The 16,151-nt window shown below is 36.5% G+C and overlaps 4 protein-coding genes across 4 annotated transcripts; 3 read left to right on the top strand and 1 right to left on the bottom strand.

Annotated features, from left to right (window-relative positions):
* The first annotated feature begins 1,513 nt into the window (after positions 1 to 1,513).
* On the top strand, positions 1,514 to 5,941 carry LOC106367925 (choline transporter protein 1). Its single transcript, XM_013807797.3, is given in 13 exon segments — positions 1,514 to 1,563; positions 1,722 to 1,794; positions 1,797 to 1,826; positions 1,829 to 1,907; positions 2,005 to 2,150; positions 2,246 to 2,320; positions 2,322 to 2,434; positions 2,527 to 2,574; positions 3,262 to 3,367; positions 3,369 to 3,395; positions 3,490 to 3,529; positions 3,532 to 3,636; positions 3,639 to 5,941. Coding segments are annotated over 13 exon segments (1,182 nt in total). The 3' UTR covers positions 3,929 to 5,941.
* A 1,401-nt stretch (positions 5,942 to 7,342) lies between these two features.
* On the bottom strand, positions 7,343 to 10,661 carry LOC106380693 (putative nuclear RNA export factor SDE5). The gene is made up of 12 exons (XM_013820514.3): positions 10,282 to 10,661; positions 9,647 to 10,168; positions 9,519 to 9,544; positions 8,977 to 9,045; positions 8,806 to 8,870; positions 8,476 to 8,717; positions 8,300 to 8,382; positions 8,175 to 8,231; positions 8,030 to 8,097; positions 7,820 to 7,941; positions 7,681 to 7,742; positions 7,343 to 7,596 (listed from the first exon to the last, which is right to left on the bottom strand). The coding sequence occupies exons 2-12, from the start codon at positions 10,146 to 10,148 to the stop codon at positions 7,471 to 7,473; spliced, it is 1,422 nt and encodes a 473-aa protein (XP_013675968.1). The 5' UTR covers positions 10,149 to 10,168; positions 10,282 to 10,661; the 3' UTR covers positions 7,343 to 7,470.
* Positions 10,662 to 11,243: 582 nt separating this feature from the next.
* On the top strand, positions 11,244 to 12,555 carry LOC106380703 (period circadian protein). The gene is given in 2 exon segments (NM_001316060.1): positions 11,244 to 12,474; positions 12,476 to 12,555. Coding segments are annotated over 2 exon segments (1,311 nt in total).
* Positions 12,556 to 13,165: 610 nt separating this feature from the next.
* LOC106380710 (ultraviolet-B receptor UVR8-like) lies at positions 13,166 to 15,667 on the top strand. The gene is made up of 5 exons (XM_013820535.3): positions 13,166 to 13,910; positions 14,050 to 14,259; positions 14,340 to 14,819; positions 14,898 to 15,005; positions 15,154 to 15,667. Exons 1-5 carry the CDS (start codon positions 13,587 to 13,589, stop codon positions 15,481 to 15,483), a joined length of 1,452 nt encoding a protein of 483 aa, XP_013675989.1. The 5' UTR covers positions 13,166 to 13,586; the 3' UTR covers positions 15,484 to 15,667.
* The last annotated feature ends 484 nt before the right edge of the window (positions 15,668 to 16,151 follow it).

The raw sequence follows: 16,151 nt of genomic DNA, 5'->3' as shown, positions 1-16,151 counted from the left end.
TAACTTCTTTGAAATTATGCTAAAAACTGGAGACAAAAGTGTTTCAACCGTTAACTATTATTCTCTTTCTAATGTTTAATTAGGTTTTGTATCTAAATATTGCTTTTTGTTTTGAGGCTTTTTTTTTTGTTAAACAAGATTCTTAGACATGTTTAGTTACAAAACCTCTAGATTCTTTGTAATGTCTTCAAGTGGAGGTGCTTCATGTTCATCCTCACGTGAACCTCTTCAATTTCTTGATTTTCTTGAAACGTTATTGCTACGTGCTGCCTTCTTGAATCTCTCACGATTTGTTTACTCTTCCTTAATCTCTTTAGAATCTTGTACGACATGGGTTTTACTTGCATTCATCCCAAGAAAAACCCATATAGCGACGAGCTTCACTTTGTCAACTAGTTCATTGTTGAGATACCTCAGGAGACAGAGAACACCTGCATATTTTTTCTCTTTAGCCTTCTTGTATAATATCCAAAGAATCAAACACAAGGAAATTTTTCTTCGGATTGATATTTCTATGATATACAATCTCCACCCTCTAATGATAAGAGTGGACTCAGGAGTTGAAAGAAACTTCACCCAGAAAGCTCTTGGCAACAACTTCATTGTTTCTTGAATGGTGGCGGGAACATCGACAGAAAAAGCCATTCTAAAAAATGAGAAACTGTCAGTTTTTTCTTTATTTATTTTTTATAACGAAATCATATATAAAATGACTTTTCTTGCAGTTGATTTTCTCCTTATCATATTTACAAAATCAATAGTATCAGACCAATCAATATAGTCATGCAGCTCAAATCTATACTCCAACTCCAACCGTACAGTGCTTTCCTTGTACACATAAGTTTCATATATGATATATGGTCCCATATCTCTATGAGTTTCCAGAATTCTAAGTTCACCAAAAACAGATCTCAGTTTTGCTATTAAAAAGCTACTCTCATTATTAATTAACTTCTTGAATCTCTCTATTTGTTTTCTTCTCTTTAACTTCTTCGGAATCTTCTTTGACATTGGTTTTATTTGCATTGTCTAACATTATTTCAAGACAAATACATAGAGCAACGAGCTCACTTTGTTAACAAATTCATTATGGAGATACATTAAGAGACACACAACAGTTTGAATTCTTGCTCTTTAACCTTCTTCTAGATTAAAATCAGAATAATAACCCACAAATCAATATTGATTGATCTCTCGATAATAGATAATCTCCAACCTCTCATGATCAATTCTCGAACTAGCTCTGGTGATCAAACAATAGTGGAAGTTTCACAAGGAGTTGATGAATAAAGTCTTTCTATATGTGGAGGAGAGACTTGTTCCACTTCGCCAAAAATTTCCTGGAAACGTCGTTTGTGTGTTCATCTTCTTCTTGGATGGCGAGAACATTGATGAAGTCCATTCTGTGAAACAGTTGCGTTCTTGAGAAATATTTACGTTCTTTCTCTTTCTCTCTTGAGAGATGAAGCTGAGGGCTAGAAAGCTCTTGGCAACAACTTCATCGTCTTCTTGAATGGTGGCGGGAACGTCGACAGCAGAAGCCATTTTAAGAAACGAGAAACTGTTAGATTTTTTTTTTCTTCTTTTTTTTTAATACCGAAATTTATATATATAAAATAGATTTTTTTCTCTTCTAAGAGAGTCCACGTCAACAGTTTTAATTTGTGGGTCCCACGCTTATTTCCGAGTTTGGTTTGGTTATTACGTACATATGATTTCAGTTCAATTCCATATAAAGCCCGAGTAAGCTATAAGGCCGATGGAAATGGTTGGTTTCGTCTCAAGATGAGTGATTTTGGGCAGACAGGAATTATGATTACTTTGAGTGTTTCTTACTCCTGAAATGAGGAACTCATCTCTTCAGCTTCAGGGTCTTTGTTACCCTCTAATCTTCCCTAGCGTGAATGGTAAGTATGCATTATATATTCACATTTCACAAAGCTTTAAGTCTTTATTTATTTATTTATCTATTTATTTATTTGAGTTTTGATCTTTTAATTGTAGTTTATTGGAGCTGCCAATATATTGCTCGTGCTTCAAACTTATCACTGAGCCACTGGCAGAAGATGAATGGTGTGAACATTCAAGATGACATGATCATAGACAAATCGATTAGAAGGTCATTGGATTCTCGTGCCTCGGTTGTAAAGGTCAGAGAAATGATAATATTCTCTCTTTGACATGTAGATTCTACTTTCAAACTTGTTCTTGGAACATTGAAGAATGTTTGGTTGTTCAATGGCAGCGTTATGTTGCTGATATTGGCAAGTCATGGCCAGTATTGATTGTTTGTGGAGGCATTGTCCCGCTCTTCTAATCCCGTTGTTTGGCTGCTTCTTATTCGGCATTTTGTTGCTGCCATGCCATGGATAACCGTTGTCCTTTTCAACATGCTTTTAATATCAGTGACTGACTATCTTCTGTTACTTGAAAGGTTGGTTTGAGAAAATCATGTTTCTTCTGTCTGTCTCAGTATTTTCTCGTCATAATAACTCAATATATGTATTACGTTTCTATCTTCTGTAGCTGGATGGATGATGCTGTAACACCAATTATTGGTGAGCATGACCCATTATGAGAGTGTAAGTTCATTACTCCATGAGACCTTTAGTCAGAGGCGTACCTATAGTATTAGCAAAAATGCATTAGCCTTAGGCCCCCACATAATTTACAAAAATTAGGGTCCCAAATCTCTAAGAAAATCTTTGAAAATTGTTTAAACGTATGTTTTCTTCTTGAACTCAAAACCAAAAAATTACAAAAAACAGTTTTTTTTGTTAAAATTATATAAAAGAAAATAACCTTTTATTTGTTTAAGTTCAAGTTTTTTAGTTAATTTTGTTTTCTCAAATTTGTTTCTACCAGAAAATTGTATTTCTATTTAAAATATTTTTTTTTTAATTTAGTGGTGTGAATGTTGATGGTTAGCATACTTTATCCTATTTTAACATATATAAATTAGAATGCCTTTTGTTTGTTTTCCTTATAATTTTTAAGATATTAAACATATCTTAAAAAAGAAAAAGAAAATTCTTTATAAAAAATAAAAAGTGAAATCATTTAAATACTATAATCATTTTTAATATTATTTTATTTTATTTTTCATTAGCATTTTATATTATATTACAATATAATTAATATTTTGATTATAAATAATTTTTATAGTAAAAATCTAATGCTAAGTCATCGTATTTGCCTCGGGCCCCTGAGAGGGTTGGCACATCACTGCCTTTAGTCCCACACTTCTACATGCTTATTTACATTTGCTTGTTCACAGGAGCTGACTCATGTCCGTGGAGTCGCCATTCTGATGACTTTTATCTCAGTTATAGCTATCCTCACTTCAGTTGCCATCATCCACCGTATGTATTCTCATGGCAACATCAGTCCTCAAGGTGACTACTAGCTTCTTAGTAGTGTAATAACTAGTTTGGCTTTTCCTAATGAAATGTCATGTTGTTGTTGTGTATGCTTGTGATATTCTTCCAGGCAGCTGCTAAAGTAATAGGAGAAGTGCAAGCGCTGATTATATTCCGGCTATACCATACGCAATGCTCGCTATATTCTATATGTTCTGGCTATCGGCGGCTCTCCATCTATTCAGTTCTGGTCAGGTTGTTCAGAACAACTGCAACAACATAATCTCGTCTTAAAGAAAGTGATCTGTGACAGTTGTTGCGGTTACAGCATTCGTTACACTCCTCACATCACCATTGCTATATTCTTCCATCGATTTGGTTGTTACTGGGACACACAGTTCTTCAGTGAATCTTCTGCTACAGTGATTACTGGTTCTGTTGCTTCCTATTACTTGGCTCGAGAGGAAGCATCGCCAGAGATTCCTTTTCTTCCTGTGTTCGCCTCAATGAAGCGGCTTGCACGCTACAACCTAGGAGTCTGTTTGACTAGAAAATTTGCTAATTGCTAATATGTTAAGACATCATGCAATGCAAGTGATAATCATATACAAGAAAACAGAGACATGGATCACAAGTGGAGTAGTGTTTCAAAAAAAAAAAGTCACAAGTGGAGTTGGAACCACTTATCTAGGATTCCATCTCCTGCATCTTTCACTTTGATTAATAAATTATACACACACTTGATATGGTTTGAATTGTACTTTAGGGAATTAAATTTAGGAACAACAAAAGTATAATGCCTGCCGAGAGAAGCACAACTAACTACTCTCATTGCAGACTTACATATACTGATGACCAAAATAGTTTGCATATCAGCTTCATAAACTCTACGAGGATTTTTGATCTGTATAATATCGCTAAATATAATCAGAAGTAGAGGAAATGTTTCCTCCACAATGATGGAAACTGGTGTCATCTCCTCGTCTGACTGGAACCAAGAAAACAAAATTGGGAAGTAGAATCAAGATGATGCAGCACATCTAGATTTACTGCTACATATGCTTAAACAATGAGATTGTCATGTCGATTTGTTGCTTCTCTACATGTAATGCACACTTTTCGTTCCTAGCTAGAACTCATCCAAACTCCATAAGACATTACGAATTTCATTCGAAAGAGCCATGGACATCATTGTATTCTAAAGTACACTTTTAAAAAATACATTGTTAAATCATTAAATCAGACACAGAACGAGTGACTCTTCCCTTAATATGTTTCTACACAGGAGTTGTTACCACCTAACTAGTCGAATCGATGTGCTACACTGAAACGACCAATATTTTCACTAACTAATCGTTAATCATACACAAGAATGGACATACGGGAAGGAAAATCTATGAACTTACTCATATTTTCTATAGAGTATCTGCAATACAAACAAAGCTCAATAAATTTGTTGATTTTGGTTGTACTTAACCCAATCTAAAAAACGTTGCCATCGTTCTGTGTAGTCAACATATATAATTGTCTTGAAGGACTCTCCAAGTTGTGATCTGGATCAGAAAATTAAAATTATTATTGGCTTTTAAAAAAATCATTGTTGTTGTCAAGTGTTGTACAATGTTTATTTAGTTAAAAAAAAATCACTATATGCGCAGTTAGCTACAGTTACTAACTGTTTCTTCTGTTTGACTAATGTATGTTCATCCTCAGGTGAACATCAAGAGATCTTTCTATGGTTCCAAAAACTATTTCTTCTCAGTGTACATGCACAAGCTGTAGACTTTTGGATGAGTTCTTTTCGAGTCACTATTGTAGCAGGGTTGTGACAGTGGAGATAGAATGGATCTTATCTCTACTTTAGCGAATACAAATTCTCCAGCTCTCGTAAAACCTTCAAAGGATAAGTAGAGAAGTGACTGAGCTGGTCTAGGATACTTTGAAAAGTTTCAATGAGGATTGAAGACCATACGTTCTTCTTCATGTCTTCTAGTACCACACAATGTAACTACCTCCACTACTTTGTAGAAAGCATACTCCAACCTTTTCATTCACATCAAACAAGCCTGATTTGAATAAGTACTGGCCAAATAGTGGTAGATGAGGAATTATAATCTCGGCATGAAGAGTATAATTCATGGCTCGTTTTTTCAAGCACTTTGGCTGATTCTATACATAATTATTGTGATACAAATTGTCATGAACCGTATGTGATATAACGTTTTTCCTTCTGGACTAAGGCCATCTTGTCTAATAATTTCAGGAAAATAAATGTAGGTGTTGCGACCTTTATAAGGTGACTTCGGAAACTAAATATTAATATCTTGCAAGGACATCAACAAACATATTAGACTTCAAAAACGAATTCTCTTTAAAATTAGAGGTAACAGATTGCATCAAGTTTACATTCCAAGGGAGTTTAGACCATTTATTTTTCTATATATTTTCTATATTTATACACAAACTTCTTTTATTGATGACTATCTCCTTGTCATATTTACCGAAGTAATGGTATCAAACTACATAACAATAGTAACACTACCAATAATTATAGTCAAGCAGCTCAGATCTATACTTCAACTCTAACCACATGTGTTTTTCTTGTACATAAAATATTTCATATATGATACATGGTCCTACAACACTATCAGACTCCTTCAAAATTCTAATTTTACCAAAGCAATCTTAATCTAGATTAGAAGAAGGAAGGTAAGAGTCCAAACACGACACAAGTGGAGATTGTGAGACATAATGTCAGCTCAATGTACATAATTGTCGCCCACACGATTACAATAGAAGCTACAATAAGAGAAAAGAAAGAGATGATCCACAAACCAAATTTTTATTCATCCTTCTAAACCTCTTCAATATCTTCTTTAATATGGGTTTTCCAAAGATATACACATATAGCGATGAGTTTCACTTTCTTATTAACAAGTTTATCTTGTAGATACCTCGAGAGAAAAAGAGCCGATTGAGATCATGGTTCTTTAACCATCTTGTGGATTAAGATCCGAAGAATTACCCATAAGACATGCTTTCGTTGGACTAACGTCTTGAGAATAAAGAATATCCAACTTCTTAGGATAAATTTAGAAACGAGTTCTGGTGGTTGAACATGAGTAGAATTATCACATGGTGATGATGAAGACACTCTTTCAATAATCTTGTTAGTGTTTTGGTTAAATTTTATTTGAGGTGGGGATAGTTATTAGATGTTTCTTCTATACAATTGAATCTGTTTTTGTCTTTCAGAATCATGAATCACTTATGTGAAACTCTGAATTTATAAGGATTGGAATATGAAAGTAGAACTTTTAAAGCATCGTTAGTGGTGAGAAACTCGGTTGAGTATCTCACAAATATATAGTAATATATTCAATATAGTTTGATTGTTTAGTTAAATTTTAAGTCATAAAAATAAAGAGACTAATGGTATGAGGCTAAGTGTAGAAGAGTATCTTAAATTTTATTGTAGAGACTAATATACTCATCTCATTCTTTTTTATTACTTTAATGTTGAAAAAATCATTGAGATATCTTCAATGAAGACTCTCTTAGATCTGAACTTTGAAACATATCATATAAGGAGGAATGCTTTCTTGAATTCTATAGTTTTTTTTTTCTTGAATTATATAGAATTAAAAGCAATGTAACTGTTCCTCAAGGTATTGTGATAAGAACTTGATTATTTTTTCAGCATAGGGTTCAATATAACTCAAAAACAGAACCATGACTTAGTGGCTGCGATGAGAAAATGCAGTATTGCATAAAACAGCCATCTCTGGTTTTGAGAGATCTAGTATTTAAAAACTGTTTGTTTGATGGTGCAGTGCCAAACCTATCTGATTCAGAATGGCAAACACAGGTTCTCAAGTCAGATATCCCAATGTTGGTAGAGTAATTTTGGCCACCTTTGTGTGGAGTGTGCCGTATGATTCACCCCAAAACATTATAAGCATATTGTAATAATGTCAGATGACTTGATAAACCAAAAAATTATATTTCTGCCAAATGCTTCTTTGCTTTTGTTACATACGAATATTGTTTGAAACATCATAGTCAAATTTTGTAGTGGAACTAAGCAAAAGGATATGAACCAATGGTGTTTTTATTTCTTGGCAAAACTCAATTTCTCAGGGTCAATCTCATCAATACGAATCATCAACACGAGGCCATCATCTTCTTTAGACCAGGCAATGGATTCACCCTCCAGCAGCTTTGCAATTGCAGTATGCTAAGAAAACAAAGTGAACCAACTCAACTCAAAGTTCGTTTTAGAGATGAAGAAGATATATGAGCAAAGATAGTTATTAGGTACCCTTCGTTTGCATTTGGAATCTTCCTTGTTGTCACCTAATTTGACTCTCAGGCATTTGATAGCTGAATCATAATCCATAAAACAGATTAGATTCGTTTATGCTAAAGACAAAAATGGTTTAGTGAGAGTGAAAACGTACATGGAATGCCAGTGAAGTTTTTAAGTTGGAGTTTGAGAAGACGAAGAGCTTCCCTTGGTTCGAGCTCATTCACATTCACTAATACTACCTCATCTTCCTTATAAGTGGAAACATTGTCTTCCCTATAACATGGTTTTGAATTTTCTCAACACCTTTTGCCAAAGTTAAAGTACAAGACTGAAAAATAAATGGTTGTGAAATTAAACCCACTTGACTTCAAGCATCTTTGCTATGGATTTGTCATCAGCTTCCCGAGCTTTTTGTCCGAAGAAGTGTCCCTGTGTATTGTGGAAGATATCAAATAGTTAACACAAGAACGACAGAGAGATCACATTCAACCACAAAGTTCTTTTACCTTTTCCACTAGTCTCTGTGCTCGCTCGGTTTCTCCTTTGGAGAATGCTTCTACCGCCTGCCAAAGAGAAAGAGGTTTTACTTACGCAACAATCACATGACTCCTTTATGATCTCAAAGACTTACAGCTCCGTAGTATTCTTTCATCTCATGCAAATTCTCGTGCACTGCTTTACGATGAGCCTTGTATTCATTTTCATCATCTTCATCTATCAAAAGTGAGAGACATAGAGATAGTTTAGTAAACTCTTGAGATTTAAACTCAAATAAACGTACATGTAAAGACTCTGACACGGTTTTACCTTGTTTAGATGTATGTGACGATTGTTTCACAGTGACAACTCCCTCTTGAAAAGGGTCTTCCAGAGGTTTAATAACAGGACGACCAGCAGCTCTTCCTCTCATTTCTCTAAATCGCCGAGTTAGTTTTGGCACTTCCTCATATCTTTCTGGACACGAGAACAAAGCTTCTAAAACCTCCTTTTCAAGACCAGAGTTGTCTTTACCTCCTTCCTGTGAACCTGTTAAGTTTCTTGCTCCATCACTGTGTATCATCACAGAGAGAGAAAGAGATCAAAACAATTTCCAAGGGGAAGGATTTTGTACAAAGATTTGACAAGAAAAAAGCGTACCCCTGAGAAAGTTCCACTTGGTTGCAGGATGTAGATCCCTGTCTTTGAGAATCGACTTTTGACATCTTGAAGAAGAAGATGATAGACCAAGTTAACCAATCAGAGTCAGATTTAGTAGAAAAACATTCTATAACAACCACCAAAACTGAATGTCATATAGCAAAAGCTCACAAGTTCATTGGAAATTCCAACATCAGCAAGCTTCTTGGTATCAGACAAGTCAAGTAGCTTCTCTGTACTCTGCAATATAATTAAAGAATAGAGTGGATGCCACAAAAGAAGAAGTTAAACACACAAAGATCCAAGAAATACCCACAGGATCCATATGCCAAGAGCTATAGAGATACCAATAACAATCAAGTGAACACAACTAGAGGAGACAATCAAGTGAACACAACTAGAGGAGACAATCAAGTGAACAAAACTAGAGGAGACAGTAGGACTGAAAAGTCAATTTTATCTCAAACTTTAGCCAGCAAATAGTATTAAGACACTAAAAAGGAATTGTCAAAGTAACTCAAATAAAAAAGAGTGATGCAGCTATAAAGGTCACATGTGTAAATAAAGATATGTGTAAATATAATAAGATTTAGCCAAGAAAAGGTAAAACATATAATATATTTGTTTATAAGATGAATACAAAGGAATGTGCAAAAGCAAATTAAAGAAACAAAAATACATTACTTATCTCAGAGCTAAGGGAACTGGCTTACCTTCTTCACATCATAGCCACATACGCCTGATAGTTTGTTGGAAAAGCAGATAAGTTTTAGCATCATGAATACCATTAAAGAAGAAAAGGAAGTTTAATCAAGGAAAGAAAGAAGAGAACTCTGCTTACCAAGAATCTGGTGAATGAGCTCAGGGCTAGCTTGAAAGCCTTCTCCAAGCATCTTAATAATAAACTCCTCAACCTCAGTTGGAGCCCTGCTTATGTTTATTGCCTCCTTGCTTTCTTGACACCACATCTCAGTTTCTGGTATATCCTTTGAGTCTATTTTCACCGGTTTACTCGCTTCTTGGCGAGCATTACATACAGGTCTGGTTCTAACATACTCCTTACCGATAACACTTGAAACACTACCAACTGATACAGAACTCTTTTTTGGCCTCAATACTTTGGCTTTGGCATGAGTTGCTTCATTCTTTTCAACTTGGTCACTCTCAGTAGTCTTTTCAGTCATGGCAAAGAGAATCTCACCAGCCACATCAACATTCTGACTAGCTTCGTGGTAGGCAGCAGTAATGTCATCTAGAGAGAAACGAGAGCCGAAAGCATCGAGAAGCACTTGCAAGCTTCTTGAATCTTGATCGTTGTGCGAAGAGCTTGCAACCATTGACATCTCTTCTTTCTAAAATCACACTGCAAAACAAATTGTTCAGTTACTATAATGCTGAGTGAACAGTGTTCAAGTTTCAATCTTTGACTAGGAACTAAAAGCAGAACACGGGCTTGTAAAAGACAGGATTTTTAACTATAATGAAGCGGAGATAGACCAAAAGGAAATGCCTTTGCAGCAAATCAGAAATGCCAAAGAGTTTTCGCTTTGCCTAAAACGCCGGAGCCGTACAGAGGAGGAGGAGGAGGGAGGGAGGGCTATTCAATCGAGACTCTGAAATGGGTTTTTGGTTATCGAAAGGACCAAACTTGTTAAGTCTAACGGAGAAAGAAGGGGACAAGAGAGAGAATTTGCCAGCGATGACAAACAATTTTTCAGTTTAAGTAACGAGACATCATGGTCAGTGGTTGCATGAGGACTGAGGAGTGTCTAAAGGTTTTTTATATTGTATGTAGGTCCTTTATGTTTTGTTTATTGTTGACTAAGTCTCCAATATTTTTACTCTTTATCAAATTTGTTTTGTATTTGACAAAACCTGAAACTGTTGTTCCTTTTTGATGTTTTCCAGTCATAAAGTTTGCGTTTTTACTGGTGATTAGAGAGGAGTTATTAGCTACAAGTGGTCAATGAGGATTCTATGGGGCTGTGCAACCGTTAATGTTGTTAGAGATTAGAATCTGTTTTCTCCACATCTCATCTTAGACATACCTTGTTTGTTAACCATATGACTGTTCAGGTTTATACAGAACAGTGCACATGCTTTGGCTGAAGGTTCTACCAACTTTTAGTCATATATAATAACATCATGTTCCAAAGATTTTGTGTGGATGGAGTACTTTCTTGTTGGGCAAATCATCTTAATAAGTTTTCAAAACTTGAAGTTGGTAAACATACAATTTGTGTTATCCCAGAAAATCTCCTTAATATTCTTCATGCTAAGTTTGTGAATCCCTTTATTTCTTGCGTATTTTCAGCAAAGGCACTTTGCGTTTAAGGGATGTGTTTTGTTTAAAGTAAAATCTAATATACTATAAAACCATGAGGTGGTTCTTTACTCGGGAATGTACAGCAGAATCAACTTATTTTCTAGAAAATAAAATGGCAAAGGGACACCAAGGCAAATGCTTTGGATTTGTCCTCTTACTATGTTTCTTCAGTTCAACTTTCGCACGCAGGATTCTTAAGGATCTAGACCATGTAGTGAAGCCTGGGAAGGTTAGTTTGAGGGAGCAAGATCATGGCTTGTTCAGTCTAGAACCTGACCACAAAGTCAAGCCTGGCCATAATCCGCAGTCCGCGTGGTGGGGTGAACCAGAAGAGCCTGAGGACAAGGTCAAGCCTGATCATAAACTGCAATCCATGTGGCGTGAGCTAGAAGAACCTGATCCTGAAAAAAAGCATGCTCATAAAGTAATGCCTGATTACAAAGAGAAGCTTAATGATGGTGGTAAAGAGAAGATTGATGACATAGAGAAGCCTGATCATGTAGTAAAGCCTAATTACAAAGAGAAGCTTAATGATGGTGACAAAGAGAAGATTGATGACATAGAGAAGCCTGATCATGTAGTAAAGCCTAATTACAAAGAGAAGCTTAATGATGGTGACAAAGAGAAGATTGATGACATAGAGAAGCCTGATCATGTAGTAAAGCCTAATTACAAAGAGAAGCTTAATGATGGTGGCAAAGAGAAGATTGATGACATAGAGAAGCCTGATCATATAGTCAAGCCTAATTACAAAGAGAAGCTTAATGACAAAGAGAAGATTGATGGCATAGAGAAGCCTGATCACACAGTTAAGCCTATGGGATATGGCTATGGCGTTGGTTATGGCAGTGGAGGCAGCGGCTTTGGAGAAGGAATAGGCTCTAGTGGAGGCAGTGGTTTTGGAGAAGGGATAGGCTCTAGTGGTGGCAGTGGTTTTGGAGAAGGAATTGGCTCTAGTGGAGGCAGTGGCTTTGGAGAAGGAATTGGCTATGGTGATGGTTCAGGTGTTGGCATTGGAGAAGGAAGAGGGTCAGGGTATGGCCAACCTAACTGCGGTCCTGTCAGGGGAGCCCCAGGTAGGGGATTTGGTGAAGGCATTGGACGAGGTAGTGGTTCAGGGGAAGGGATTGGTATCGGTAGAGGAGGAAGTGGCTCTACTGGTGTACCCAGTGTAGTTGTCCCTCCCATAACTGTACCAGGCACAACAATCCCTCCCATAACTGTGCCAGGCACCCACATTCCCGGTTTTACGATTCCGGGAGTGACGGTTCCTGGCTTTGGTACTGGTGGAGGATGCCAAACCGGTGGGTGCACCCCAAGCGTGCCATACTACCATCCACCTATATACCAACCACCAAACTGTCCCCATTGTCCTCCTTTCGTTTCAGGACAAGACAAACACATGTCAGATAAAGGGACCATGACCGAAGCTCTTGCACCCATGTCAAATGAGATGCACAACTAAACTTTGTGTCCATGGAGAACACAAAGTCTGACAATGAGATTAAAGTATATTTTGGTTTGGTAAAAGCTTCACGTTAAATTGAATAATCCAACTTTATCCCAAATAAAGTTCTGAATAAATTAAATGTGGCGAAGGAATAGTATTATGTAAAGAAGCAAGCAGGCAACTGGAACTGTATTTTGCATTTTCATGGATGTATCTTTGACAATGAGTTTTTAATAGGGCCAAGCTTGTATTATAGTGTGTTATTTTCTTAATTTTTAAAATAAAGAGTGATTATGGTGGTGGGCTTAATAGAAGGATGAACTGAGATTATACAATTATAAAAGACTTAAGTATAATATATATTGATATATAATTATAGAGATTCTTTCTAATTATAGTTAGGTTTTTATACATTAAAATTTTAAAATTATAAATGAATTATTTACTATGCTTAACATTTTTCAATAAAATTTAATTTAATAAACATAATCATTTAAATTTTATAATCTCTTTCATTATTAACTAATAAAACCAAAAAATGGTGGCAACTAAGTTACCAATTATTATAATAAACACAGATTATGAAGAAAAGAAAAATTTAAAAGACAAAAACAGTGTCAAGGCAACGACCAAGCCTCTCAAAATATTCTGCGAACTCGACAGAGAGGAAGAATCGCCACAAAAGAAGAAAGCTTAAGAAGCAAGATATTGATTTCTCCCTAATTCTTTTTTTTTTATTCCTCTTCACACGTCTTCGCACCATTCTTCTTATATAAGAAAAAGAACTCTGGTTTAGACTTTTGATTTCATTAGTGGCAAACTGATAAAGTCAAGAGCTTTTGCTTTCCAGGTTATCTGTCACCCATTTCACATTCCTCTTCCTCTTCTGCTCCTCTTGATTGTGTTTGGTATTCGATCGAAAGTTTCTTTGGTTTTGTTGCCTGTTTCTCTGTTTTGAGTTCAGGTGAATTTCGGTGGTCGCTTGAAACTCTGTTCTTTAAAAAAATGGCTGAGAGGAACTGGTTGGTTTCCTTAGAGGATCTCCCTTCTCATTTGATCTTGGAGGTATTAACCTCTGGCCGGCTTAACGCTGTTGATCTACTTAGCCTCGAACTGACCTCTAAGGTTTTTGGAGGGAGCTCTGGATTGTTGTACCCTTTGAAGTTCAGATCACTAGCTGATTACGCTGCGTCTCGGCTTTGCTATGTGCATCCTGTGTACGCGGGAATGGGTTTGGCTACGCAGAAAGAGCTCTTTGCTAACTGTGAGGGGAACTGGAAGCGGCTTTTGAGGTTCTTGCAGTCTGTGGATCAAACCTCTGCAGGCAATGTATGGTTTCATTTTGTTTCTCTCTTTGCTTTTTTTAATTGGTTAACTTTCATTTTACTAAGTAGTCTTAGGTATAGGGAACTCTAGGATTGATTTGGTTTAGAAGTCTCAGGTGCATTTTTTTTCATGCTTTCTTCAGATGCAAGTTACAACAGGGAGGTATCACACGTTGCTAATCAACAACTCAAAGGTTTACTCTTGTGGTTCGAGTTTATCTGGTGTGCTTGCTCATGGCCCAGAAACTACTCAATGTGTAGCATTTACTCCTATAGAGTTCCCCTTCTCTGCTAAAGTTGCTCAGGTCTCAGCCACACAGAACCATTCTGCTTTTGTATTGCAATCTGGAGAGGTTCGTTGGCAGCTTCTGTTTCTAGAAAGTATATTTTTTTTGCTTTCCATACTCACTTATCTCTTTGAAATGCGGTTCAGGTTCTCACATGTGGGGATAACTCATCGCATTGCTGTGGTCACTTAGATACTAGCCGTCCAATTTTTAGGCCTAAGCTAGTTGAGGCTTTGAAAGGAACTCCTTGTAAGCAGGTTGCTGCGGGGCTGCACTTCTCTGTGTTTCTATCAAGGGAAGGGCGTGTGTTCACATGTGGATCAAACACACATGGACAGCTTGGTCATGGCGATACCTTGGACAGTCCAGTACCCAGAGCTGTTGAATTTTTCCAAAGCGTTGGCCCTGTGGTGCAAATTGCAACGGGACCGAGCTATGTGCTAGCTGTGACGCAGGATGGCTCGGTTTACTCCTTTGGCTCTGGTTCTAGCTTCTGTCTTGGTCATGGGGAGCAGCAGGACGAGCACCAGCCACGTGTTATTCAGGCTTTTAAAAGAAAAGGTGTTCATATACTTCGTGTCTCTGCAGGGGATGAACACGCCGTAGCACTTGATTCAAATGGCCGTGTAAGTTCTTTGTTAGAAGAATCTTGGTTTTGAGAAATTAGAAGAATCTTGTTTTGATTGTTCTTTTAAAACGCTTAGGTTTACACATGGGGTAAAGGTTACTGCGGTGCTCTAGGCCATGGAGACGAAAACGACAAGATCACTCCTCAAGTTTTGGTCAGTCTCAACAACTGCCTTGCTGTCCAGGTCAGACATTCTTCCTAATATGTTTTCTAAGGGAACTAATATGTGATCCGGTTTTAGATTCTGTTATCTCGGTTACTTCAGTGAGGTTTTGGTTCAATTTGTATCGGTTTTAGAAATGTCGTAGTCATGAGTCTGCTTTGGCTTGTAGGTGTGTGCAAGAAAGAGGAAGACGTTTGTATTAGTGGAAGGTGGAGTGCTGTATGGGTTTGGGTGGATGGGTTTTGGAAGCCTTGGGTTTCCGGATAGGGGAGTTTCAGACAAAGTCCTGAGGCCGAGAGTGTTGGAGAGTCTGAAACCACACCGTGTCTCTCAAGTTAGCACCGGTTTGTACCACACCATTGTTGTCACTGAAGGTGGTCGCATATTTGGTTTTGGAGATAATGAAAGAGCACAGCTTGGTCACGACTCACTTCGTACCTGCTTAGAGCCAACCGAGATCTTTCTCCACTGTGGCCATTCTCGTAGTCAAGTTTGTTGATCCTAAACGTAAATAAACAATTGTATGAACTGGATTGAGATTGGATTAACTGGTCAGTGTATTTTGTATGATTTTGTATCAGTTTGATTTTTTTTTTGTTTTTTGAGTCATGAGATTGTATCAAAGATATTTCGGGTTTTGTGGATCGTAAATACTTCTGGTGTGAATTAAGCTTGTTTTTATATACTTAATGATTTTTCGAAAATAAGTTTTACCAAAATAATATCTATATATATTGAATATATTGATACAAATAGTTGAAATTAATTAATGTTCTCTATTGTGGCCGTTCTTGTGGTGGATCCAACTTTACCTTGTCATTTTCCTATATGATCTAGGATGCAATTAATTAAAATATCACATTAAATTAGGTTGATCATAAACGAATTTTACCATTGTCAATTAGTTTATGTTTTTCTTTCATAGTTGTCAAATACTCCAATTAGTGACGTTTTTAGATAGAAACATTTTTTTTTCTAGAAAAAAGGAATATGAGATGAAAAAAAAACAATATATTCCAACTAGTGACGTTTTAGATAATGCAAGGCTGCCAACTTGTGTCGGCCTATTCTAATATCATAAGATTCATAACATCAAGATTTGTGACACAAATATCAAATGATGCTATTAACAGAGATCGTATAATCATATATCCCAATCCTAATGGT

Source organism: Brassica napus, chromosome A1 (genome assembly GCF_020379485.1).
Source record: "Brassica napus cultivar Da-Ae chromosome A1, Da-Ae, whole genome shotgun sequence".
NCBI classification, from domain to species: domain Eukaryota; kingdom Viridiplantae; phylum Streptophyta; class Magnoliopsida; order Brassicales; family Brassicaceae; genus Brassica; species Brassica napus.
This window is presented reverse-complemented; position numbering and strand designations above follow the sequence as displayed.